The 26,388-nt window shown below is 55.8% G+C and overlaps 6 protein-coding genes across 6 annotated transcripts; 4 read left to right on the forward strand and 2 right to left on the reverse strand.

Moving 5' to 3' along the window:
* Nucleotides 1-231: 231 nt before the first annotated feature.
* On the forward strand, nucleotides 232-800 carry PG985_013033 (uncharacterized protein; the record flags this gene model as incomplete). Its single annotated transcript, XM_066832799.1, has 2 exons — nucleotides 232-335; nucleotides 695-800. The coding sequence occupies 2 exons, from the start codon at nucleotides 232-234 to the stop codon at nucleotides 798-800; spliced, it is 210 nt and encodes a 69-aa protein (XP_066677539.1).
* A 2,183-nt stretch (nucleotides 801-2,983) lies between these two features.
* Nucleotides 2,984-4,351, reverse strand: PG985_013034 (uncharacterized protein; the record flags this gene model as incomplete). Its single annotated transcript, XM_066832800.1, has 1 exon — nucleotides 2,984-4,351. One exon carries the CDS (start codon nucleotides 4,349-4,351, stop codon nucleotides 2,984-2,986), a length of 1,368 nt encoding a protein of 455 aa, XP_066677540.1.
* A 2,428-nt stretch (nucleotides 4,352-6,779) lies between these two features.
* PG985_013035 (uncharacterized protein) lies at nucleotides 6,780-12,703 on the reverse strand (the record flags this gene model as incomplete). Its single annotated transcript, XM_066832801.1, has 11 exons — nucleotides 6,780-7,558; nucleotides 7,607-10,715; nucleotides 10,772-10,994; nucleotides 11,057-11,063; nucleotides 11,122-11,323; nucleotides 11,376-11,690; nucleotides 11,739-11,782; nucleotides 11,839-11,978; nucleotides 12,050-12,209; nucleotides 12,276-12,433; nucleotides 12,498-12,703. The coding sequence occupies 11 exons, from the start codon at nucleotides 12,701-12,703 to the stop codon at nucleotides 6,780-6,782; spliced, it is 5,343 nt and encodes a 1,780-aa protein (XP_066677541.1).
* Nucleotides 12,704-13,725: 1,022 nt separating this feature from the next.
* PG985_013036 (uncharacterized protein) lies at nucleotides 13,726-16,446 on the forward strand (the record flags this gene model as incomplete). Its single annotated transcript, XM_066832802.1, has 6 exons — nucleotides 13,726-14,384; nucleotides 14,447-15,063; nucleotides 15,119-15,534; nucleotides 15,593-15,746; nucleotides 15,800-15,967; nucleotides 16,040-16,446. 6 exons carry the CDS (start codon nucleotides 13,726-13,728, stop codon nucleotides 16,444-16,446), a joined length of 2,421 nt encoding a protein of 806 aa, XP_066677542.1.
* A 224-nt stretch (nucleotides 16,447-16,670) lies between these two features.
* Nucleotides 16,671-18,063, forward strand: PG985_013037 (uncharacterized protein; the record flags this gene model as incomplete). The annotated part of the gene is given in 2 exon segments (XM_066832803.1): nucleotides 16,671-17,114; nucleotides 17,125-18,063. The coding sequence occupies 2 exon segments, from the start codon at nucleotides 16,671-16,673 to the stop codon at nucleotides 18,061-18,063; spliced, it is 1,383 nt and encodes a 460-aa protein (XP_066677543.1).
* A 1,422-nt stretch (nucleotides 18,064-19,485) lies between these two features.
* PG985_013038 (uncharacterized protein) lies at nucleotides 19,486-26,228 on the forward strand (the record flags this gene model as incomplete). Its single annotated transcript, XM_066832804.1, is given in 4 exon segments — nucleotides 19,486-20,795; nucleotides 20,846-23,201; nucleotides 23,214-24,946; nucleotides 24,998-26,228. 4 exon segments carry the CDS (start codon nucleotides 19,486-19,488, stop codon nucleotides 26,226-26,228), a joined length of 6,630 nt encoding a protein of 2,209 aa, XP_066677544.1.
* Between the last annotated feature and the right edge of the window lie 160 nt (nucleotides 26,229-26,388).

The following is a 26,388-nucleotide window of genomic DNA, read 5'->3' on the forward strand; positions in this document are numbered from 1 at the left end:
CTAACCCTAACCCTAACCCTAACCCTAACCCTAACCCTAACCCTAACCCTAACCCTAACCCTAACCCTAACCCTAACCCTAACCCTAACCCTAACCCTAACCCTATGCATCGCCCGGGGTGATCGCGCCCACGTCTGGAATGGGTGGCTGGAGTTGCGGTATCGCCAGTCAGGATGTCCATCAACTGGGAATTGGAAATCATACTTCGACGCCCAGTACAACCAGCCCGCCATGCCCAACACCTTGTTCGAAAACTGCCATTCCGGCCCCGACTTTTCCCAGTGGCACATTGACCGCACCATGTTCGAGTACGTCATCCGACACCGCTCGTTCCAGTAAGTGCACCAGGGTACCAGTCAGCAACAGCCCGAGCGAGATCATACATGTGCAAGTGACAGAGCTGGTGTTTAATGCAAGGGGGTTTTCAGCTAATACGCAACCACGAGATGAGGACTACGGAGAGACTTGTATGGCAGAGAACATGGCAAGCAATGGAGTGGCATGCAGAGAGGAGGGCAAGTGTGTAGAAGTCTCTGACCCTTTCATGTCCAACATTCCCTACGATGGGCTAGATGCACAGTTGGGGTTCTTCGGGTCCTCCCAGCAACGGTTCAAGAGGGAGTTTCGACAACTTCCAACAACGCGAAGGGGGTGTCCATTATGGCCGGATTAGCTAGTGAAGAACACCTTCCAGACGTGCCAAAGAGGTGCCGACAAGATGCAATTGGGCTAGACTTCGAGATCAAGAATTGGGTGTTCCGCAGCTTGAGAGGCCAATGGGTGGGAAGATGGGAGCATGATCGGGAGTTGGTGATGGAAGCAAAACGGCTGAAACTGCGACTGCATTCAGTGCACCACCGAAAGGACAACCAGAGACTTCTACACCAAGACAACAGATGCACCTCTACGCGCACCAGCAAATGAATGCCAATGCATACATCCTGCTGCCAGTCTTAATTCTCCAGCTGGCGATTGATCTGCTCATGCGCTCGCCGGCCAATTGGTGTTATGCGATTGGCTGGTCTGGCTGGCCAAGTCTGTGAACGTCAATTAGGTGGTGGGCTGGAGTCTGTGAACCACCAAAGTCTGTGAACGTTAATTTGGTGGTGGGCGCGAGTCTGTGCACCACCGATTCTGTGCACCACCGACCACAGAGTCTGTGCACGTCAAATGGGTGGTGGCCTCGAGTCTGTGAACCACCAAAGTGAATGCGCATCCAAACATCAAGCCGACACATTTCAAGCGCGCAATTCCCGTCAAAAATAGATGCAATTTGATTGAGACTGCTTGCCAATCATCTGCCTTTGAAATGCAACTTCATTTAACCTGTTCTCTCTGTATGATGCCTCTTTAGAATGCCAGAACGTGCGAACCATTCTGTGCACTAGGATTTGGTGTCGGAGGCTACTCTGTGAACCACCAAGTGAATGCGCACATCTAAACATCAAGCCGACACACTTCGAGCGCGCGATTCAAGTCGCATCGATGCAAATTCAATCTCAAACTGCTTGCCAATCATTCGCCTTTGAAATGCAACCTGTTCTTCATCTTGAAATGCCAGAAGTGGCTGTCGCTGAAGCCGATGCAGGCTGTGCACCTGAATTTGGTGTCGCAGCCGACTCTGTGCACCACCAATTGGCTGGGTGGTAGTTGGCGTGCACCTGTTTTTGGTGGTGCACCGGGAGTCTGTGAACCACTGTAGCTAGGGCGGCAATTCTGTGCACCACCAATTGGGCTGCGGCTAGTCTGTGCACCTCCGTTGGCGGGCGCCCGACGAGTCTGTGAACCACCAAAAGTCAGAACACCACCCAAAGCCGTGTAAGTGGTGCCGCATTCACTGCCAATCTGCAATTGCAGCCCTCGCAACCTGGGAAATTCCCATTCAATCTAGCAAAAGGCCTCTTCAATTGAATCCGAATGTCTCTGATTGCCTTTTCCAATTGAATTGAAAGGATACCGCTGTCGCATCCTGTGCACCTTTGGTTGTCGGGCGCCCGGCGAGTCTGTGAACCACCCAAAGCCTGTACACCACCAAAAGGCGTGTAAGTGGTGCTGCATTCTGCGCATTCACTGCGAATCTGCAATTGCAGCCCTCGCGACACTGGAAATACGCATGAAATCTGGCAAAAGTCCTCTTCAATTGAAATCGAATGTCTCTAATTGCCTTTTCCAATTGAATTGGAATTGATTTCGCCTCTCGCATCCTGCGCACCTTGGTTGACGGGCGCAAGGCGAGTCTGTGAACCACCCAAAGCCTGTGAACCACCCAAAGCCGTGTAAGTGGTGCTGCATTCTGTGCATCTCTACCAAACCGCAATTGCAGCCCTCGCGACACTGGAAATGCACATGGAATCTGGCAGAGTTCTCTTCAATTGATTCCAACTGCCTCCGAATGCCTTTCCCAATTGACTGGGACAGTGTCCGCCTGTCGCATCCCTCTGTGCATCACCAACTGCCATCGAAGACCGCTGTGCACCTCATTTGGCGGGCGCAAACCCAGTCTGTGCACCACCTATTTTGGGCGGGGTGCGGGCAGCAAGTCTGTGAACCTGTTTCTAGTGGCGCTGTCGAGTCTGTGCACCACTAAATAAGCTGGGGCAATAAGTCTGTACACCTGTTTTTGGTGGTGGTCTCGAGTCTGTGCACCACCCAATGCAGGCAGCAAGTCTGTACACCTATTTTTGGTGGCAATCCCCAGTCTGTGCACCACCAATTGAGCTGGGCACCGCATCTGGCAGTCCACCACGAAACCCAAGACGTCATCTTCAATCCATTGGCAATAATCGCTGATGCCACCAGAAAGAGTCATCAATCCGGTTCAATCTCCCTGCTGCGAGAAGCGCCAATAGATGAGGGTATCGTCCTCCCCGACTTGAAGTAGTAGCCAGTAGACAATTGCAGGCGTAGACAGCTCAAGCAATGCGACAGTTCAAGTATTGCGAAAAGGTCTCAGGGACCAACACAATGACACATGGTTCAAAGCTCACATTGTCTCCAAGGCCCCCAGCAGCCTCTCCCGCAACGCGCTATGGACTTGGTCGGAGATCTCCATCTCAATGCTATCACACTTGTCTTCCATCCTGCCCTGCCGGTCCTCCAGCTCGGCTTGCCGCTCTTCGAGCCCGTCCACGCGAGTGTCCAGCTCCGCGCCCTCGGCCTCCAGATCCTGCGTCCGCCTGTCATGCCGCCGGACCATCTCCTCCAGCCGGTCTTGCCTCTGTCGCATGGCAGCCAGCTCGGCCCGGAGCGACCGGTTCTCCTCCTCCGTGGCCTCAGCCTTCATGAGCACTTGCTCCAGCTTCGAAAGAACCAGAGCGACCGGGTTGGACTCGAGCTTCTCAGATGCTCCATCCACGGGCGGACTGACCAAGCGCCGGCGATAGAGACGGATGTCGGGGTCTGGACTGTCCCGCAGTCGTTTCCCTGGTTGCTTGCCTGGCAGAATGTCAATATCCCAATCGCACCGAAGTGAGAGAAGCAACATACCTTTCCTGTCTGTGGGAGCGCCATCCTCTGACTCGAGTTGATCGTACGGTGGCGGACTGTCTGCATCTCCGGTGACATTGCCGGGTTCGCCAGCGGCAGCATCACCATCCGGCGCTGACCTGTATGCTGGCGGAGTGGCCGTGGCAATCGTAGAGTCGCCCGACTCGGAGGCTGTGCTGTCGTCGTCGTGGACTGACGTTTCCTTGTTGAACAACCTGCCGCCGACTCCGCCGTACAGCGCGCCCAGCCACCAGTCATGTTCCTTGTCCTGCAGTTGTAAATCGTGGCGGGAGACGGGCGACGTGACGGCTTCCTCGAGACATCGAAACTGCTCCTTGGACAAGGTCGTGTGCGGCATGAACAGCACAAACTCGGAGACGGAGGCCAGCAAGGCCATGGACGCGAGAGTTCGTTGCGAGGCGGGCTTGAGGGTGAGATCTCGGGCGGGCTGGACGAGATGGCCGGGGCGCTGGAGCAGGAACCGAACTCTTGTGACGCCGCCCGAGAACTGTGCCAGGTCGTCATGGCCAAGCTCGGCCGTGTCGACGTGGTGGGTCTGTTCGAGCGACGAGATGTGGTGCGGCGGCACGTCAAAGTAGAGCGTCGTCTTCTCCTTCTTCCCACCCTCGTCGTGACCGAAGACGTTGACGCTGAAGCGAAACGTCACGATGGGAGGCTTGTATGAGGCCTTGAAGCTCATGCGCAGTTTGTGTCGGGTATCTTCTTCATCGGCGTCGGCATCGCAGTCACGTTCGTCATCGTCATGGCCTCGTGGTCCATCCACCTTGAATGCGACGACGACACTTATCACCTCTTCGCAGAAAGACTGCCCAGATTCTACACTACCATCGTCAGTGGGCATCATGGTTGACTCACCTAGACACACACAGAAGCAGTTGGCCTTCAAAAACTCGCTGCCCCCCGAGACCAAACAAGCGACACAGGCTCGCGACCGGTAGCCGGGTCAGGCTCCTTGCCCAAGATCCTGGTCCTTTCGACGAGGGCGCTGGTCCGCACGCTCGACGAGTAGGAGCCAGTGTCGACAATGATCGAGGGTGCGAGTGCTGGTCGGCTTGTTGGTACAGTAGGCGGTTCAATCCAACGGTGCGCTCGCATACAAAAAGTCAAGAGTCACTGCCTCAACGACCCAGGCTCGCGACCGGCAGCCGGGTCAGGCGCCTTGCCCAAGATCCCGATCCTTTCAGCGAGGTGCTGGCTGGTCTGCGCGCACGCTCGCTGAGTAGGAGTCGGTCAATAGATGATCGAGGGTGCGAGTGCTAGTCGGTTGGAGCGACGGACAGTGATGCTGGATGGGGGCAATTGAAATGGACGTCGTTGAGGTGATGCGTGATGTGTGGAGATGATGGAGAGAATGATGGATTGATTGATGGAGATGCGGCTGAGAAAACGCCCAAGGCTGGAATTCGGGTGGCTGGGAGATGGTACGTGCGCGGGCTGATTGTGATGACTTAAGCTCCAGGTGGGGCAGCTCAAGCATGTTGCGACCTCCAACGTGCAGCCAAAAGAGCCTCTGCTTTTCCAACACCGAGAAGCAAGACGGCAATTGAATGCAGGAATGAAACTGCCTGAAGTTCCGAAGCTGGAAGAGTTTGCGGCTGTTGTACCCGATTGCGCTCCAGTCAGCGCCGTTGTTGTAAATGGCAGTCCCAAAGCTGCAGCACATATGCCGGCAACGGGACCCACTTGCTAGCTCCCGCGCGGCCCGTGTAAGCTGCCGCCTTTCAACTGCTTTTGTTCGTCAAGAGTTTGCGTGCACGGCGAAAGCCCGACCAGCCTGTACACCTGTTGGTCTTACAACTGCCGCCGACGAACAAGTTGTCAGATCAATTAAACCAAAACATGACTGCGCGCACTGGGTACTGGCGCTGGAATCGATTGCGCAACTCGGTATCTCCTGCCTTTTGCTTCAGCCCGAATCCAGTCACGGCGTCACTTGCGCTACAAAAACACAGCTCATGATGAGAATTGAAAGCCACTGCTAATCTGTAGGATGGTACCGAGTCTTCGACGAGAATGCACCGCTTGAAATGACAATCGCCATGTTCATGATTGTCTGCATCATGGCTCTCAACCATCCTCTCCGAGTGTCACTCGAGGTTTCCACCAACATTCTGCAGCATGGTAGTTTTTCAAACCCAAGAAGTGAAGTGATGCTTAAATCGTGTTTCGCTAGGCCGGCGTTTCTTCCCTGTGTTCTCGTATCCTGTTCGGTGTGGGAAGACCATGACTGCTGTTGAAGCCAGGCATCAAGAGTCTGTCCACCGGTGGTGGTTACAAAGGGAAGCCTTCCGTATGCTCAAGCAGCGTCCTGTCCTGAATCCAGGCTGCGCGGCTGGGGCTGCCGCTAGAACCGCATTGCTAGGTGAAAAAGACCCCAAAGATTTGCCCAGGAGGCTGAGACTTCTAGCCTCATTCGTACGGACCAGGTGGGATAGAACTGGCCCAGTGTCAAGAGGCAATATGTGAAATCACCATCCTATCGGTACGAAGCCAAAAGAGCAGCTGACGCTCCAGCTTTGCGAAAGGGAGATCCGCTTATGTGAAGCTCCCCATAGACGTTGTCATTCTTGAAACTGCATGGCTGACGAGACTTCAGTGGTCGCTCATGACACTGCTATCCTTGTGACACGATGGAATGGCGGCCGAGAACTCCGCGGTAAGCTCGTTTCTTTTGTCCCATGCAACCGCCTTGGGGCCGGCTACCATCCCCTCCTGAATATCGCCGGAATCATCACCAACAGACAGCCCCACGAGAGGGTCTGTCCTGTTCTCATCGAGTCTTAGCAGAGGTCAGCTTAGGGCTGGTAGAACTAGGGGCATACAGCTTTTCGACAGGCTTGGGAGTTTTGTGAAGGGGTCATTGGTACATGCTTGCAGTCAGCTACACAGGTAACCACACTAGCACCGGCATTACAAGAGCCTGTGTTATGCCAGTAGCATCGACAGCCCCGGATCTCAGATTCCAATGAGGCCAACATGCATAATCTCATCGATTTAGGTCTAGCAAAGTAGCCAATGTGGCATTCAACTGAAGCGGACACATATCTGAGACTTCCTGTAAAAGCCGGCCCAGGATATACGTCGATCTCATGCTGGAACACTCCTCTGCAAATGGGCAGCAAACAGTACCTGCCGTCCCCAGTCACTGGATTTGACAAGCCAGGCCTTCCACCAACATGTCATCAGGCCAAAATAGTAGTCACTACTATTCCAGAGAACAACTAATGCCATAAACCTGAATCGCCAGCATCTACATTCTATTTTCTATCACTCTAAAAGGGACTAGTGTAGGTGGTCAACCCGTCGATGGCCTCCCGCATGGCCTTGACCTTCTTCCGCCTCTCCACTCGCCCCGGCACGGCGGCATCCGTCGAGGTGTCGGTGGGCAGGATCTTCTCGACCTTGGGGATCCACTCTTCCAGATGCACCCGCAGCTTAGCGACACCGACGTCGGTGCTGCTCTTGATGAACTTCAGCCACTTGCCCTTGAGGTCCCGCTTCGTCCACGTGGAAGCCTTGTTCTGGTCGAACCACTCGTCGGCCACCTCCATCCGGTCGCCGACGCGGTCGGCCTGCGCCTTGAGGACTCTCTTCACGGCAGGGTCGTTGAGGTACTTCCATGTCAAGAGCGTGATCTTCATGGACAAGAGGGCCGAGTCGAGATCGGCCTCCTTCTTCATCTTCTTGAGGTACTTGAGCCCCATGGGCTCGTTGCCCAGGAACACGTTCTCCTTGGCGAGGTTGATGGGCTCGATGATGGAGTAGAACTCGTTCTCGTTGGAGTTGCGGAACGGATACGCCCGGCCGATGTACTCCCAAGGCAGCTCGGGTTTCCGCGTCGTGTCGATCACGACATCGTCCTTGAACCAGCCGCCATCCTTCATGGGCAGGCAGAGGTCGCTGTTGGCGACCATGAAGAGGTCCAGCTGGTTGCCTTCGAGGATGTGCTCCACCCGATATCCGAGAAACGGTTTCGTGTTGGGCCCTGCTGCTTTCGTCCCGTACCTTGGATTCTTGACGTTTTGCTTCTGAGGTTGTACGCCAAAGTTGACTATTCTTGTTAGCAAACAGAAAGACACAGAGTCAGTCCGAGACTTACAGTTGTTGCAGGTGCCCCAGTCCTCGTTGTCCAGGAAGGTGTAGTCCTTGATAGTCCAGTCCTCGAGGTAGAACTTGTGTCCCTCTTCCTTCCTCTTCCCTTTTACCTTGTAGCAAATTTGGATCTCCTTGCCCTTGACGTCGACACGGCGTTCCAGCTCGGACACGTGCCCCGCGGTATCGTTCTCCCGGCGTAGGTAGTCAAAGTATTGTTCGTTGAGGTCCACGTCGTCGTCGGTCGACCGCTTGCCGAAAGGAAGGTCCTCCTCGGGGTCGTCGTAGAACTCGTCGGGGGCGGCAATGTCCGGACAAGGCGTGTCCTCCACCTCGGATGCCTTGGTCGGGCAGAACTGCTCGAAGGAGGGAAGATTGATCACGGCAGGGTATGGGGTCACGCGTTTGCGCAGAGCCGAGCCTCCGTGGAGCAGCGACACATCGGATGCGTTGCGGGGGTACGCGTCAATGGTGTCGCGTCGGGCGCCGCCGGTGAGACACTGCCACTCCTGCTCTTGGGCCTTGGGGATCAGCTTCTTGTTCAGCTGGCCAAAGTGGTACGGGGAGGGATGCCAGTCGAAAATGTCGGGCACGTCGGCCGACGCCGTGAGACTGCACCCGGCCTCGACTCGGTACCCAAAGGCGCAGTCGCCGCCGACGATATCCGAGTGGACTCGCACGCGGGCCCAGCCGTCGGCTTCCAGCGACACGGTGGCGCTGTCGATGCCGTAGTCCTTGTGGAAGTCGATGCCGAAGACGAGGGTGGGCAGCAGGTGCGCCTCGAGATAGCCGTCGGCCTCGAGCGAGGCGTCGAAGCTGGGCGTCGCCAGGTTCTGCACGTCGATGCCGCTCTTGGGCTTCTTGTCGTCCTCGATCTGGGGGTTGTAGCCGTCAATCTGCGGGTACGTCTGGCGGATTTCCCACTCGGCGATGCTAACGCGGGCCTCCACGCGGCCGCTGACGGACACGCCGGCCTTGAACTGCCCCATGAGCTTCAGCTGGGGCCCGAGCGTGAGAATGCCGGGGATGTTGAAGCTGCCGCCGGGAAAGGGCAGCTTCGCAATCTCAAACGCCTCGGGCTGCCAGTCGACGCGGGCCACGGCGTCGAGCGTGAAGATGGCCTCGATCTTGCCCTCGTTGTTGAAGTGCAGGAACGAGTTGTCGAGGTTCATGTCGGGGCCGAGCGTGGTAATCAGAGTAAAGCCGAACGAGGTCGACATGCTGATGCCGGCGGTGGCGATGGCGTCGATCTTGCCCTTGAAGTTGCCGCAGTCCCACTCCTCTTCTAGGATGGTCACCGAGACGTCTTCGTCGTAGTCGTGGCGCTTCTCCTTCTTGATCTCGATGTTCAGGAGGCCCTTGAGCCAGTCGAGGGCGTCCTGGCCGAACCAGCGCTTGTGCAGCTCGCTCCGGCTCAGGTCGCCAAAGTGCATGTCGTCGCGCCATTCCTCCTCGAGCCACCTCTTGTGGTTGCCCCCCACGGACGCCAGCGATCTCTTCTTGGCCTTGCGCGCCGGCGCGTCGACGACACGGTCCCAGTACCCCTCCTGGTTGCTGAAGTCGACGCGGAGCTGCGTCTCGCCAAAGTCTCGGGGCACGCGCCGGAAGTCGTAGTCGAAGGTCAGGTCGTATACTTGCGGTTTGGAGCTGCGCTTGAGCGACGCCCGCTTCTCCAGGCGCTTTGGCATGGTCTGGTTCTGGGCCACCTCGAGACTCTTGACCACGGCGTACTTGCCCGGGCCGCAACCGTAGCCCTGCGGCATCTGGACGATGGTGCCGACGGCCCCCAGGCCTTTGAAGATGTGGTGGCAATTGCTCGTGTCCGAGTCGTCGGTGCACACCATCTGCACCGTCTGCGCCTGCTCGCTCGTGGCGTCGTGGCAGTTGAAGAGCTCCCAGTCGGACCCGTCGCGCTTGTCCAAGCTGGTCTGGATCTCGTCGGGGGCGGCCAGCACGTAGAACTGGAAGGTCCCGTCGTTGGGCTCGTCGTCGGAGCCGCCCGTCTCGGCTCCGCCCCAGGTGTCGTCCACCTTGAGGTCGAAGTTGGTCTGGATGTCGTCGCCCTTGGGCGGGCTGGGGAAGAGCCGGTCCAGCGCGACGGGCAAGAACAGGTTTTCTCCCTCGGGCGCATCGCAGCAGAAGACACGCGTCCGGTCGAAGCGGCCGCCACAGTACTCGGCCCCGCCGGCCCGGCTCCAGGTGAGCTGAACCTGGCTGTTGGCGTCGCAGTGGGCGTCGAAGCAACTGCCTGGCTCGCCATGCCACGAGCAGCTGTTCCAGCGCTTGAGGTCGGGGTCGGGGCAGCAGTAGAGGGAAATGCCCTGCAGCTCCTCCTTCTCCAGGGCCGTCATGAGCGAGCTGCCCTTGAGCTTGTTGAGCGCGTCCTTGTCGGGGTCGCCTTTGCCGTAGAAGCTGCCCTCAAAGGTCAGGGGCAGGTCCTTGTTCTTGCAGAGCTTGCCCTCGCCGGACCAGTAGCACTCGTTCTTCTTCTCCAGGGCCGAGTTGCAGCAGTAGGCCTTGTTGCCGTCCTCGCAGTACTTGCCGTCGCCCCACTTGTTCATCTGCAGCATCACCTCGCCGTCGTCGCAGCGGCCCTCGCACGTGGGAGCATCGCTGCGCCAGCCGCATTGCGACTTGTCCGGCATGGCATCGAGGGGACAGCAGAGCGTGCTATCCTTTTCGGTCGAGTGGCGGGTGAGAAAGGCGGCGTCGCCACACGGCTGCGTCTCCAGCGACTGGAAGCCCGGCTTGCAGGAGCCGCCGCAGCCGGTGACGTAGCAGTTCTGGGCGCCCACGTCTTTCCAGTAGGCCGCGTCCTGAGCCGCCAGGTTCTTGCGGGCCAGCTTGAGGGTCTGGGCCCCGACGACCGCCCCCAACGCGCTGAGGTCGTCCGTGTCCTGGTCGACCGACCAGATCAACAGGCCGCCCAGGCCCTGCTCGCTGGCAAACTTGACCTTGGCCGCAATGGTCTCCTCGTCGTCGTAGCTGATCCACTGGTCGTTGTTCCAGACGATCCATTTGACCTGGTTCTTCTTGTCGTAGTAGGGCTTCAGCTTGTGCTTCTCCACAATGTCGACAATCTCGCGGTACGCCAGGGTGCCGGAATTCTTGGTACACTGTGACAGATAGGGTGTTAGTCTGATTCGCTTGGAACTGCTCTTCAAAAACGCACCGGTCCGGGGCTGGCGCCGCCGAGAAACTTGCATCCAGGCTCGTGGCAGCTGGGATCCGCCAGCTGGAAGGACCGGCCGTAGAAGCCAATGCCCAGATTCAACTTCTCTGCCGGGACGCCGTTTCGCCAGTAGAGGTCCAGTGCCAGCTTGATTTCGGTGAGATTGGTATGGGCAAGGACGTTGGATCCGATGGGGTTATCAGCATCCCACACACCATGAAGACTGCCCGGGTTAGTCACAGGCAACAGGGCGAAGGAGGGTAAGACGTGTCAGGGTGGACCTACTCATAACCTGTTCAGGTCTGTTAGCGATGCCTTAGGAAGAAATGTGACTTCAGATGGCGACTTACTCATGACGTTGACGAAGTCCACGGCGGCCGCGCTGGCTTTGATGTCAAAGTGCCGGAGATACCAATAACTGGTAGGCGTCGTGAAGGAGACCTGGTACTCGATAGGCTGCGATTTGATCGCTTCCTTCAGTTCCTTCAGGAGGAGCGTGAAGTTCTCGCCGTCGCCTTCCGCACCGCCACGGTCTGTGGCCCCGGGGTATTCCTAAAGCTCGTCAGCATACCGTAAGTGGGACGGGATGTCTGTGATACCCTACCCAGTCAAAGTCGACACCGTCATACGCATACTGGCGAAGGAAGCTCAAGAGGTTCCCAATGAACTTAGCCCGGTTGGCCCGAGTGCTGGCGACGTCGTGGAAGACGCGCTGCGTGGCGCCGGGGTCATTAAAGGTCCAGCCACCGAGTGCCACCATGACCTTGAGCGCTTTGTTCTGCTTCTTCAAGGCCGACATCTTGGAGAAGAGCTTGGTGTCGAGGTCGTCCATGGGAACAATCTGGAAATCGCCCGGGGTAATGTAGGCAAAGGAGAACATCAAATGCGTGAGAGCCCCAACGGGGATCTGGTCGATGGACTTTGGCGAGTTAGCTAGGCAATCATAGGCCAAAAAGAGACGACTTACCATGCCGTTGCACTTTCGATCGTGGACCCACGCCTCATAGTAGCCTACGTCCACAAGTTAGTCTGCCCGCCCAGGACTAGATGGAAAGGAGTCCACCTACCGACTACTCGGTCCCGAGCGTTGGAGCCGGATGCACCCGACTTGGGCTGGTCACAATTGCTCTGACACGAATCCTCCTTGTCGTCGGTCACTTTGCAGAAGTCTTCTGTCATGCCGCAGAACCCAAAGGCCGAGCAACAGCTGTTCAGTGTAAGTGGATGGATACAGGTCTCGCGCAAGGGCTGCTTGGACTAGGGCTGAACGGGACATACACGTTGAGAGGGCACTTCTGGCCCGGTGTGGCGGCATATCGACCGCATTCCGCCTTGGCGTCGCAGTTGCTCCAGCAGACGTCGTTGGGGGATATGTTGTTGGTGCCGCACGCCTTGGGGCCGTAGTTGCACCAGCCTGTCTCTTTGGGACAGCAAGCCCCTGCACGTTTCGCTCGAGTCAGCTTGGTGCCACGATGGAGGAAAGAGTAAAGCGAGGGCTACTCACCGTTGCTGCACGGCTTGGTTTCCGAGCAGCTGTAGTCTTCTTGTTGCGTCACCTGGCGGTTGAGGAGCACGTCCCGGGCGTAAGCGGAAGCCAGCTCCGAGTGTTTAGGGCACACTGGCTGGTTATGACGCGCCGGTTTGACCGAGTAGTCAAAGGGACTGCCTCTCGTGTCAGTACTGGGAAGGGCAACCAGACCACCAAGGGCCTCGTGGACGGACTCACTCATAGGCCTCGTTCAGGCATGTATCGCGGAGAAAAGGCTGAGAACTCTTTTGAAGGTGAGCTCGGCCATGTAGTGCCGCATGACGATAACTTGAGTGCTGCTGAGCTGGAAAGCCCATCGAGGAAAGAACGAATAGGGAAAGAACTAAAAGAGTGACGAGTTGGCAGCGAGGAAGGCCCATACGGATCTCCTTGATGCCGGCCATGTTGCTCGACTTGCACATGTCCAACAGGATGTGATAGTCCCGTCTGGAGAGACCGGCTCGAGGTGAATATATGATATGTCCATGTCAAAGTAAGCGAGTGGATATCCAAAGTAGACGCCGAGTCTTGATACGGCTAATTTGAGACTGTCGGCCATGGCCCGTGGATCGGCTCATCACATTTTGAGAGGACCCCTACGACGGGGCTGCGATAGAGACTCCAGGGTCCATGTAGTCTATTTCGGCTTAGCCATCACCCACAGCCCGATCTAGCCTTCGCGTGAACAGGCTATTGAACTATCCGCGGGACCCTGTGAAGATTCTTCGTGCCATCGACTTCCTCTTTGAGTCCGGCCCCGATGCATTGCTGCGGCGAAGTTCGTAGGTGCCTGTCAGTTGAATTTGTTCTGAGGCAGTCAGCAATTAGACGCGGAGGTGAAGACTTGGCAGTCTTGTTTCAAGGCTTTTCGCCGACGCTATTTCTCTTGGCTTGGGCTGGCCCTAGCGGCCGCCGGGGATCGATGCCAATCTTACCTAAGCACTAGGGCTGATGGTACCTGCATTCCCTGGCAGGGGCCTTTCCGCTTTGGGCTTGACGGGACTTATGGCAGTAAGCTTACTGGTTCCACCCCACGTGGATAGGCTTACATCAATCTCAGCAACGGTTCTTGCCGCACTCTAGCATGCGCGCAACGGGCCATGCTAATCACCGACATTCTCGCCGCTGGAGATGCAGCCGAGCGGCACATGCCCGACCGGCTCGCGTGGTCACATATATTGGTACGAAAATAGATCTAGACCGGGCAAGACTATCGTGGAACTCCATCAGCAATGGGACGTTTTCTTTCCTCCGAGCCTTTCCAGGCCTAGTCCCGGGTGGTGCACTTGAATGCCTGTTCGAATCAACAGGTCAGTTGACTTGATCATGACTCGCCCCTCCCAGCGAAACCATATGAGCCGCGCAGTTTTGCGACTGTCTCGAGGTTCGCTGTTCACCCGGGCTCACGTCTCTCTACATCTCCATCATGGCATTCGCTTGGAGCTGCTTGCGGGCTGCCCAGACACTTGCGGTCCTCGGTCTGCTTGCCTTGGATGTCCATGCAGATAGACTTTTGCCCGTGAGCTACCTCCCGGAAGGCATCAGTTCGCCCTGTGCTACTGCCCTCTCCGCAGACATTGCTTGCCCCAGGCATATTGCCACCCTACAATCCGGCCTCTACTACCCACAGACAAGCCTCCGGGATCTATGCACCACCGACTGCGCAGCAGCACTCTCGTCGTACCACAGCCAGGTGGTGGCGAACTGTGCCTCGGACACTTGGCTGGGGCCCGGTGATGAGGAGCAGCCTGTAGCCATGATCAGCGAGACCATCCGCTACCATTACAACTTCACCTGCCTCACCGACAACGGCAGGTTCTGCAACAACGTGGCCGCCGCCTTCGCCGCCGCCGCCAACTCGAAGCCGGGCGGTGACTCGTATGACCTCCCCGCCGGTGGAGACTTCGGCGAGCACGACACCAGCAACCGGTGCGATGCCTGCCTGCTCAAGAATCTGGCCTTCCAAGCTGGCTCTCCGTACTATGACGGGCCCAAGTTGCGGTCCATGTCCCTTTACGAAAGCCGGACGTCTAGCTGCGGGATCGCCACGGCCCCTCTGACCACGACGCCCAACACTCTTCTGCCGTACGCCCTCCTCACTACCCCCTCCCGCATCCTAGTTTCTGTACTGACTGTGGGCGTTTCAGATCCGTGACCGGCGCCACTCCTCCCGCTCCCACGTGTGCCGGAACGACATACACCATCAAGGCGGGAGATGACTGCCACTCGATTTCCCTCGCCCAGGGTGTCGGGACTGCCTGGTTGCTCAATGACAATCATCTCTTGACCGAGTGCGCCGACTTCCCCATGGAGGGCGAGCTGTGCCTGGTCAACAAATGCACTGTCCACACACTGAAGGAGTCCGACACTTGCTCCTCCCTCACGAAACAGTACGGAATGAGCGAGGCCCAGCTCCGGGCGTGGAACCCCGTGATAGACGCCGGGTGCTACAACTTGAAGCAGATGGAGGGCGACCAGCTGTGCGTCGACAAGCCTGGTGACGCTCCCTATGTCACTCCGGGCCCGACGGTCATCGCCCCGTCGATCCCGACGACGGCCGCGCCGGTGCCGACCAATATTGCCGGCCAGACCAACCGCTACTGCGGCAGGTTCTACGAGGCCAAGCTGGGCGACTACTGCAACTTGATCACCATGCGGTTCCACATCTCCCTGGCCGACTTCATCTTCCTGAACCCGGCCGTCAACGAGAACTGCACCAATCTGTACGCCGACGAGTCGTACTGCGTGCAGCCCGTGGGACAAAGTAAGTGCAGTCCACCATGACTTGTGATGTTTCATTTCTCACTAACAACTGCTAGTCAACACGTACTCGGGTAAGCCGGGGGCTACATCCCATGTGCTCACCATGACGGCCGGCCCCGTGGAGGATGCCGCGACGACGCTGGCCGACAACACCTGGACGGCCCCGGCGCCCACCAGCACGCCGCTCCCCCTCGCCAACGACACCCGCGATGGCTGTGCCTACTATTTGCTGGGAGATGACTGGCAGCAAGACATTTCCGGAACCAATTTCCCGAGCAACTGCCACTTCGCGGCCCAAGTCCTCGGCGTGAACTTGGTGGATTTGCAGGTCTGGAATCCCAGTCTTGGCGATTCCACCGGGTCGGACTGTAGGCTAGAAAGCGGTAGGCGTTATTGCGGACGATACCAGGATGCCATTGGCGAGCCCAAAGCCCCTCCACCACCGCCGGGATTGGGTTCGTTCGATCCTCGGGTAAGCTTCCTTCTGTCGATATGTTCTGGGGGCGGATGCAATGCTGACGGCCGAACAGGAAGGGATGGTGAAGAACTGCAACTACACGGTGGCGGTGATGGCACCGGACGCGCCCTCGTGCGCCCGTATCCTGGAGGACTACCACCTCACCATTGCGCAGTTTTACGAGATGAACCCTAGTGTCGGCGCCGACTGCTCCGGTCTTTGGGCAGGTAAGACTGACAGCTATACCCGAGGCTGAGGATATCTGACTAACACCTGGCAGGATATAGCTACTGTGTCCGGGCCCCGGGCATAGAGCCTTCGCGGCCGGGGACAAGTGAGGTGCCCTCCTCGACGACCTCGGCTCCGACCACCTCGTCCGCTCCGACCCCTCCGGCACAGACCCAAGACGGCCAGACTGCAGACTGCAACAAGTGGCACGTCGTGAAAGGTACACTTTGATCTCCTTCGTCCATGGCTCCCAATTGTATGTGAGACATGACTAACAACCGCCTCTCGGCAGATGGCGACGACTGCGGCGTGCTCGAAAAGCAGTACAGCCTTACGCATGCCCAGCTCCTCGCATGGAACCCGGCCATTTCGGAAGACTGCGTGAACGGCTTTTGGGGCGGCTATGCGTACTGTGTCGGGGTAAGCTCGAGCGGGAGTAGCAGCACCGTCACGAGCAAGCCGCCGGCGGAGACCAACGGTCCCGTCGCGGCGCCCGAGCCCAACCAGGCGGGCAACGCGGTGGCGTCGTGCAACCAGTACGGCCAGGCCCAGGACGGCGACTGGTGCACCGCGTTTGCCGACCGGCACAAGGTGCCGTACGACAAGTTCTACGCCTGGAACACGGTCTTGGGGGCTAATGGGCAGAACTGCGGTGGTTCTTTCTGGGGCAAGTATTGGTACTGCATTGGGGTGGTCTAGATGGTATCAAGATGTCGTTTTTGGTGTGGTGTAAGTGTAGACCCGAAGTGTTCTAGCGTATCTAGGTGGCCCCTGGCAGCGTTGTGGCCGGGGTGGATGGCATGTTCCAGTGGGGCCCTGCGCGGGGCCATTTCACCCCATAGTAATTGTACTTATAAGAGCGGGCTCCCAACCCACTTCCCATGACTTCCTGCCTCTGCTTGCCATTGTCACAACCACCCATCATGGAGAACCCCACCGATTCGTCTATCCGCGTCGAGAGCAGCGAGGAAGGCTTCGCTCGATTCGATGCCACCTTCACAGACCCTGCCCAACAGGCTCGGATCCAGAAGATCCACTTGGAGGTCCTGTTCCCCGCCACCAGCGTCAAGCGGCTCAAAAAGATGCAGAGCAACGCCGAGACGGCCGCCAACAACGCCGCCTTCACTTCCGCTACGGCCGCCTTGTTCGAAAGGCTGGCGAGCTGGGAGCCCCGCAGCCCGGGCGGCGGCATCAAGTTGACCGTGTCGACTCGGTCGCTCAACCTCGGCCTGATCCGGGAGCTGGTGGCCAGCGGCGAGCTCGACCAGGTGCACAACGAGTTCGGCCCGCCCATCTGGGACCTACGAGATGGCTACCGCTACATCCAATTCACGCCCGACACCCCGCCTTTGCCCCAGGTGGCCTGCGTGTCCCGAGTTGGACGTGGATTCGGAGTACCACTTCCACCCCAGCGTGCTGCTCGCCTTCACGTCCAGCCTCGGTCGACTCGAGAGGCTAGAGTGGAAGCTCCGCCTCCCCGGGAGACGACAAGCCGCGGAACGCCGCGAGATCCGGTCGGCCCTCGCGCACGCCCTCCAACATGCCGAGTTCCCGCCGACGCTGGCCACCTTGGAGATCTACCTGGGGGATCAAGACCCCGGCAACGAGCATTTCGACCCCGGAAGCTTTGGCGAGAATGCCGATGACGTGGATGACCTCAGCCTGGCGGTGCGGCGCCTCTGCCAGCTGCCCATGATCCGCACTCTGCGTCTGACCGAACATTGGATCCTGTCGCCCGTCGCGCTCGGCAGCCACGCGAGTCTCCCGGAACTTCACTGCCCTTCTCTCCAACACTTGTACATTGACTGCGCGAGAACGACACCGAGCGGCCAATGGATGATGTCGGGGGATCCCGAAGCGGGCATAGAGGAGGACGGCTATTGGGATTCCGATGCGGAAGAAGAGGAGCCCGCCGCCTTTGATTCGGACGACTCGGACACGTCGGATTACGCGCCCGAGTTCGCGTGGGACAAGGAAGACGGCGACGTGCCGGGAATGTGGTTCCGCTTCCATCCGGAGCCGCCCTACTCGGCGCTCCTGCAGTCCCTGGTCGACGGCGTCATGCACGGCATGCCCAGCCTGCGCAGCTTCACCGTCAAGATCGGAAGGGACAGTAGAGCACCGCTGGGGTTGAAATACTCCCCGCAAGCCGACGGCGAGGGCAATGGAGCTTGTTGGGATATAAGCGCCCGGAGAGACTTTGATACGTCGTGGGAGATGCCGCCGGAACTGAGACGGAGCCTCCAGGGGCCCGACGGGAATGTGGGGCTGAAAGGCGACCTCGTCGATCAGCCTACCAACGGGGTTGACCTGTAACCTAGAGTGAATACTAGATGACTATTGCTGGTGTGTCTTCTACATCGTGGCCTGTGGCCTGTGCCGACTTGCGCAACATTCGCGCCTCTTGAGTGGTGGTCAACCGAAACTGCCCAGGCTCAGACATTTAGGGATATGACAGTGTCTGCAATGTGGGATGATGGCCATCTGTTGACAGTCGAGGGGATAGAGAGTTCAATCCGGTAGCACAGACGAGACTTTATTGCAGGCACAGCTACCGTGGAGCACCAGACGGACGAATGCCTAGCAGCCACCACCCCGCCCGAATTCACACGCATGCAGGCCAAAAGCAGAGCTCCCAGCACCCATCCAGTAACAGCACGGGTGTGGTACACAAATGCAGCACCCACGACAGCCCGCACCTTAACTGGTTGAATGGCAGGGCTAACGTTGCTGACGTACAGTATTGCCGCCCGAATCGAATTAGCTCACGGAGCGCGATTACAGGTGTTTTCATATGAGCCCAATGACAGATTTACTGCAAGCGACCGTTAGAGTCACTTTTCCACGTCGGCCAGTGGCTCAGATCATCCTTAGCGACGAATCGGTCGAGTGGATGACCAGCGTCGATGAAGTGTAATCATTTATCCAGTTGTCCGGGACACAGCAAAGTCACAAGAAGATGATGTCATCATTCCTTTCTCGTGTTCTCTGAGGCATTTCATCGCCCCGTTGCTCCGTACCTGGCTGTGAGTTGTAACCCCCCGAAAGCAAGGTCTGATCAACCGCATCCATCTCAGCGTAGATAGCATGGGGCAGTCGGTGTGGTCGCCATCGTTGCCAAGAGCCAGCCACTGCTGCGGTTGGGGCGCACGCTACAGTAGCCACCCTGGACTCTAGGCCATTCACCGGCGTGTAGGTGTAGAAAGCATGCAGATTGGCTCCAACCCAGTAAGCCCCTACGAGAATGCAGAAGTATTATTACAGTAGTGCTCGTTTATTCCACTGTTATAATCTGGAGTAAATGGAATGATATTCCTGCTGCCAGTTTCCAGTCGCTGGGTTGCACCAATCTATCGCAAAGACGGAAGGGCAGAAACAAATAGAACACCGAACAATCATCCGGCCACAGAGCCTTGTTCATATCACTTCATGGAAGCCCGTCAGCACTAGGGAATCATTGAATTCAGCCTGGCAGGCAGGCAGTTCAGCCCAAGCCACCACTTACCATTACGCAGTGCACAGCCCGATCGGCGAAGAGGGGTAGTTCCAGGAGTGCAGAAAACTGAGTCCGCAGCAGTCCCAACATTTACGGTCTGACAGCCATCTTTGCCGCACTCATCTTGATAGTATCAGAAACAGTTTCGTTGACCTAAGGACTTCCAGCATCAGTGTCCTTCTCTGAAGTCGCGGACCACCTCAATTTGGGTTACCAGTGGTATTTCGCCCAACACTCGTACCATGGCCGACCCCCTCTCCATTGCTGCCAGCATAGCTGGTGTCGTTACGCTGGCGGATCTGGTTTTCGGACGGCTATACAAATACGCCAAAGCCGCCAATGACGCGCCCGCGGAGGCCAAAGAGTTGACTGCCCTGGTCAACGACCTGGGAGGCCTACTCAACAGCTTGGCTCGGCTTGCCAGGGCTCTCGAGGGCGAATCCTTTGATGTGTCTCTGCGTATACAGCATGTGGACGCTTGCCACTTTGTCCTTTCCAAGCTCGACAGGATGCTGCAAAAGGCAGACAAGGACCTAGGAAAGCCGAGTCAACTCGATAAACTTCAGCGAAAGCTGAAGTGGCCAATCTCCACCTCCCAGATCAAGGAATACCTAGAGGAACTTTCAACCCACAAGGAGCGCATTTCCTTTGCGCTTTCGGCAGATTCGATGAACGGACTTCTTCAGTGTCTCTCGTTCGAACGGAAGATCCTCGACGCAACAGAGAATATTCGCCAGGACATACGAGAAACACGCAAGATCACCACGCGCATCGAAGAGACGTCTGAGAGAAGCAAAATACTCAGCGCCTTCCTCAAGCACAACCCCCAAGAAAGCTACGACATGAGTTTGAGCCTCCGCCATCCCCGAACTGGCCTGTGGCTCTTGCGTCTGCCAGCTTTCCAGACGTGGCTAGATACGCCGGGGTCGAAGCTCTGGCTCAGCGGAATACCGGGAGCCGGGAAGACAGTGCTCGCTGCATCGATAATCGAAGCAGCTCTGGCACGAAGCAGTGGCAAGGTCGCCGTCGCATTCTATTTCTGTGACTACAAGACAGAATCTACTTGGAACCCAAGTACAATTTTGAGTGTCATTGCCGCCCAACTGGCCCTGCAGAGTGAGGAGGCATACGGAGAGCTTGCGTCCTTTTATGACCAACTGCATCCCCCAAACGGGCTTCCAAGGAAACCCAGGGTCATGGAGCTTACGATGGCACTTTCTACTATGACTAGCAAATTTGACCAAGTCTTCATCATTGTGGATGCCCTGGATGAATGTGGTGAGCACACAACCTCAGTGGTGGAGACATTAACCTCATACGCCAACGATCATGATAACGTCTGCGCAGCGCTGCTGAGCCGTGACGAAGACGAAATTCGATTTGGACTGGGGGGCGACTTCGAAAACATGGAGATAGCTGCACATACTGAGGATGTCGCCGAGTATGTCTCTTCCGAGATACAGGAACGAGTCCGGACGGGAAGACTTCGCGTGGGCGACAACGACTTGCTTGCAGACATCCAGCGAACGTTGGTTGATAAAGCCCACGGAATGTAAGTCCATGAAGAGAGACCCTCATCCGGATCGACGCTGACTTGAACAGGTTTCGTTGGGTTACCTGCCAGCTTGATCATCTGGGAGAATGCTACAGTGACCGATCCCGCCGTGAGGCACTGGACACACTTCCGCCTGACCTCGAAGAGACGTATGTTCGACTGTTGCAGCGCATCAAACCAAGTCAAGAGTCACTGGTGTCCATGTCCTTGAACCTTATCGGCTATCTCAGCAATCTACTGTCAATACCGATGCTTCAACACGCGCTGTCAGTCCGTCCTGATATGCAATCAATGTCTCCACAAGACGTGGTATACGAGGATGCCATCTCACGAGCATGTAGCAGTCTCATTCGGAAGACAAACGATGGCAAATACTTTGAGTTTGCGCATTTCTCAGTCAGAGAGTTTCTAGAAAGCGACAGACTTAATCGGATCGGCCTGGGCCATTTTCAAATATCTCGATCACGTTGCTCAGGGATGTTCACTACTCAGTGCCTTCGGTACCTCCAGCTGGACAATTTCAAGTACAATATCGCCTCAGCTGCTTTCAGTTATTCGTACGGCGAGATAACTTCTTCCAATTTCGCCTTCCCGTTGTATCATCTTGCGTCTCTACATTGGCTCAGGCACGTACGAGTAGTATGGGCCTGCAATGACGAAGTACGAGGCCTGGCGGAAAAACTATTTGATCGGCGAAAGACACCCAGTTTCATTAGCTGGGCAGCCCATTTACTCGATGGACTTCATTGCCTCCTGCTGAAAGATTCAACAGAAAACGCACTCCCATCACGAGATCAAATTCGACAATTAGACATGTCAATGGCAGTCATCGATTCGAGATTCACACCTCTTCACCTTGGCGCTATGCTAGGGCTCCACGAGATATCTCAAAAGCTGATCAGTGAGGGTAATGACCCAAGCCTACCAAGTCAGCTCGGAACTCCACTCAGCTTTGCAGTATCAAGTGTTGGTGCCTTGCGCCAGGGTACCGATGTGCATTCGTCATCAGAATCTTCACTTCTCATACGATTTATCCATCAGGAGGAAGATTGGCAAACAACTTTTCATGACATTTCGCGAACTGTTAGCTGTATCTTGGATGCACAAAAGTCTATCTCGCCTACCTGCACTCTCACTGCTAACCCTACGCTGATGAGGGACGCAATCATCACTTGCGGTGTCATTGCGGACTTTTCTATGATCACTACACTATTGCAACACGGTGTCGAACCAGTGGAGGAGGATTATCGCGCCTTCGGCGAGAAGACATCGGTACTATGTCAGTGCATTGCCCACGGATACCCCCTCCAGGCAGGCCATACCGGAGAGAGGTTCATCAAGTCACTTATGGAAACGCGCATGGAAGCATTCATTAAATCTCTCAACAGCATGATAGACGTTTCTCAGAGTGCTTTCAGCCTTTGCTGCATCGCCTGGAAAGCGGCTGTCGAATGCGATCTCTCGTTTACATCCGATCTATCGATGGTCAACAGTCGAATATCGCTGGACGATGCAGCATTGAAGCAACTCGGATTCGCAGGTGCAGAAGGAGGAGACATTAACAAATTGAACGTCTATTTGGGTGATCCTCGCACTTCAGCTGAGTCGATTGCTCGGGAGACGACTGGTCCGAACAATGAGACGCTGCTGCACTGTGCTTTGGACCCCTCCAATGCCGGCCACAGGGGGTTTGAAAGTCGGCTTGCAGTGACACACCGGTTGTTGGATGTTGGATGTTTGCCAACCAGTGTGAACAGTGAGGGTCAGACCCCACTGCATCTCTGGACTTGGGGAGAGGATGCAAACGAAACACAACAGCAGGAATTTGAGAGCCTGGTACGAGTTCTTTTCGAAAAAGGAGCATCGATACTGATAAAGGACACGGACACTGGTTCAAATGCCCTGCATTGGTGGTCTTGCCGCGGGTTGGTTCACATAATGAGAGCTGTCCTCAATGTGGTTAGTCCTGACGACGTTGAAAAAGCATTGGCGATGACTGACGATGAAGGTGCGACGCCTTTGATGGATGCGATCGAAGGCAACAATGACGATGTTGTCAAGTTGTTGCTCCAGCATCGAAGCTACCAATGGCATGACTTTGAGACGCTTGATAGATCAAAGCTGCTCTCCTTAGCGGGCGGAATCGAGTCGGCGCCACTCCTGCAAAGTCTTATAGCTGTTGGGTTCCCAATTACGTCAGACAATGGAGATAGCGCTCTTCACCATGTTCAAGAGACGACACCCTCAGACTGTATCAAAACACTCAAAGAGCATCTCCCCCACTGTTGCAGCAAGCGAGTTGACGGGCGGTTGCCAGTGGAGACCTATCTACAACAGTGGTTCTCAATCTCAGCCGAGGACATCGATCCACATCTGAGCGGCGACCAAGATCAGCATTTCAAGGTGATTGAACAGCTTACGAACCTCGACACTCTCATAGCTCGCGACGAGAGCGGCTTTTCCGTCTGGGCTTTTGCGGTCAACTCCGTGAGCCAGAGCAGCCCATTTAGTCCTCAACGACAGTTTACGATTTGTACCGGTCTTGGCTACCTCTTACAACTGGGTTATATGAACTCGCACGAGAGGAGCAACAACGAATGTGGGCTAGTTCCACTTCTGGATTTGCTTGACCTTCCTGACCGACAGTCTTACAAATCCTGGCCTGTCAACCTCGAGTTCCTGGCGGATGTAATTAATGCTAGTGACCGCTGGCCACAGATTCGGGAATCTCCTATGGCTTTGGAATTGCTGCGAGCGTCCTATTCTCCGACGTTTAACACACCCTTCATTAGGTTCCTCTTGGAGAAAGAGGTTTTCCCGGGGAACAGAGAGCCATGTGCCGCGCTACGGTCGATAGAAATACTTGAGAAAACTAGTTCTGATGCCGAATCATGGAAAGAGGCTTCACTGCTAGCCATCGATCGTATCCCAAACGAGGCCTTGAACAGCATTGATCTAACTGAGGAGAACAGTGGTCTCATCCATTGCATTGGCTCGGTGTGGCTGGCAGAAGAATTTATCCGTCGTGGCGCGGATCCTAATCTGCGAACATCTCCCCGCCACGGGAATGTCCCGGCCCTGGTACACCACATCTTAGGCGGCCGACAAGAGATTGCTCTGTGCTTGTTAGCGAATGGGGCCAAAGCCGATGAAACAGACGCCATGGGAGTCAACGCAATGCATGCTGCTGTCATCGCCGGCAATGTCGACATCCTCGAGTCGATCCTACCTTTCCTTGGTTTCTGCGAAGGTTCATCTTGGTACTCCTTATGCAGGTATAGTTGCCACGGAACGTACCGCACAGTTAACAGTCTCCATCTGAGTGCATTGAAAGGCCAATTGGCCTGCATGGAGTTCCTTCTTCGGCATGATACGGCTCAGAAGTTGAGAAACGAACCAAATCTCGCTTGGCAAACAATGGGTTTCGCAGCCATGGGCGGTCACGACGGCATCATCCGCTACCTGCATCAGCAGGGATTCAATATAGACTTTTCGAATCCCTACGATGAATACACGCCGCTACACATCGCCGTGGAATATGACCAAGGTTCAACAGTTAAAACTCTCATTGAACTCGGTGCAGTGCCCGTCGAGAACAAAGAAGGACTAACGCCCTTAACTCTGGCATTGCTTGAGGAACTTCCCGATATAGCTGAAATTCTCGATCAAACGTTGGGCGCAACAAACACTGGGCCGAGTTCATGTTGTGGTTACCCATCATCTCCAGCACCTTTAGGCCAGAACTTGATGCCTGTATTCGAGATGGCTATTAAAGAGGGAAATATCGATCTCTGCAAACGTTTGTACAAGTTTGGATGTCCACTTGAGGGATCGTTATCATGCGGGGGTTGCTCTCTACTGATCTTAGCCTTATCGCTTCATTCGGGTCCTATATCTTCGTGGCTCATCAGAGAAGGGGCGTCCGTGGTAATAAATGGGTGCTTGAAACATGGGAACGCCTCAGGTCTTGAATTATGTATGAGATGTAAGACGTTGGATATCGAGTCTACCGAGAAGTTCTTAGGGAAGTACGTCGAAGAAGGGGGAAAGATTATTAACGCAGGAATCCTGCGCTCTGCTGCAAAGTCGAATAACCCTGGAAAGATGCGGGTTCTTCTCGAAACTATGAAGACAGCAATAAGTTCAAGGTGAGTACTCTTTCCATTTCGCACAACGCTACACTCTAAGTATCATAACAGAAAGGGTAATCCGGCCTGTGCGGAGACAACATCGAATGTCACCTGGGATGTGGAAATTGAGATGCTCGTTTACGCTTACGACGGCACCGAAAATGCAGCGATTAAAACGATGTTAGCCGAATATATTGCGGATGCACTACCGGAAGGCGAGCCTTGTCCACCTTGGGTCATCCGCCCTTTATTCAGTGACGGTTGGGAGGCTCGAACAACAGGTCCAAAATTCTGTTCTCCTTCCATGTGGAAATCTTTGGATCACGATGGAGAAACGCCATTAATGGTTGGCTGTCGCCATTTACCTCTAGAAGCCATATCATTTTTGGTCAGCAAGGGCGCTGATTACCAGAAGACGAATATTATGGGTCGATCCGTTCTACATATCGCAGCAGAAGATGGATATCTAGAGGAGTTTTCCTTCTTTCTCCGGCTCGGTGTCGATCCACATCTGCCAGATGCCAGTGATACATTGGCAATATATCTCGCGATGGCCGGGGAGATGTTCACTGCTACCCTTGTTAATCAAGACATAGGGCTCAGCGATCTCAGTCCTATTCCCTGGAAATATCTTGCGAGGAAAGACGAGCCATATCCTTTATTCAATAAGCATTTCCGCTTATATCAACGAAAGCTCGAGAAAATTGACCTTTTGAGAATCGCGAACCTGCAGCCTAACACAGGCTGGAGTCCCCTTTGCCTGACGGCATTGGAAGGAAATACTGAGGCAATCGGTCGCATCTTGGACTTAGGGGCTATGCTTGATCATGAAGGGTCCCCCGAGGGTTCGGCTCTCATGTTGGCATGCACTGCAGGTGCTTTTTCAGCAGCCAAGTTACTTGTCCGCAGAGGAGCATCCCTATTCTACACGTCTCCAAACGGGCAGCACCGATCGGCTATGGTAGCTGCAGGAGCTTCACCGAATATGACACATTGGCTCCTCGTAGGACGCTTCATCGAACAGCCGAAGCTCTGCACACCAAAAACCATGGAAGGAGAGGAAGCGTACAAGCCCTGGAGCGGCAGCATCAAAGCCGAGTACCTCATTATGGGGAATCTTGAGAGAGACCCGCGTGAATCATCTTTTGACTACTACAAGAGACTCATGAGGATCCGAGACTTGATGAGGGGACAAGTGGTTCCTCCATCACAGAAAGGCAGGACTTGTCGACAATCTAGGCTGATACCAGTGGAAAAGGTCAGGCGGCATCCAGATGATATAAGGTCGCCACAGAAATAGTCACGGTTGTGGGTTTGATGTTTGGTATCGGGGTTCTTGGCTGCATGTTTTGAATTGACCGGCGCTGAGGCTTTTTCCAGCATTTGAATAATTATGTGTTCCATTGGTCCTCAGCCAGGGCTAGGCTTCTGAAAGTGAATGGTGGCCGTCCGAGTCTCGT

Source organism: Apiospora marii, assembly GCF_038362585.1.
Source record: "Apiospora marii strain CBS 49790 chromosome Unknown utg000011l_segment0_segment0, whole genome shotgun sequence".
In the NCBI taxonomy this organism is placed as follows: Eukaryota; Fungi; Ascomycota; class Sordariomycetes; order Amphisphaeriales; family Apiosporaceae; genus Apiospora; species Apiospora marii.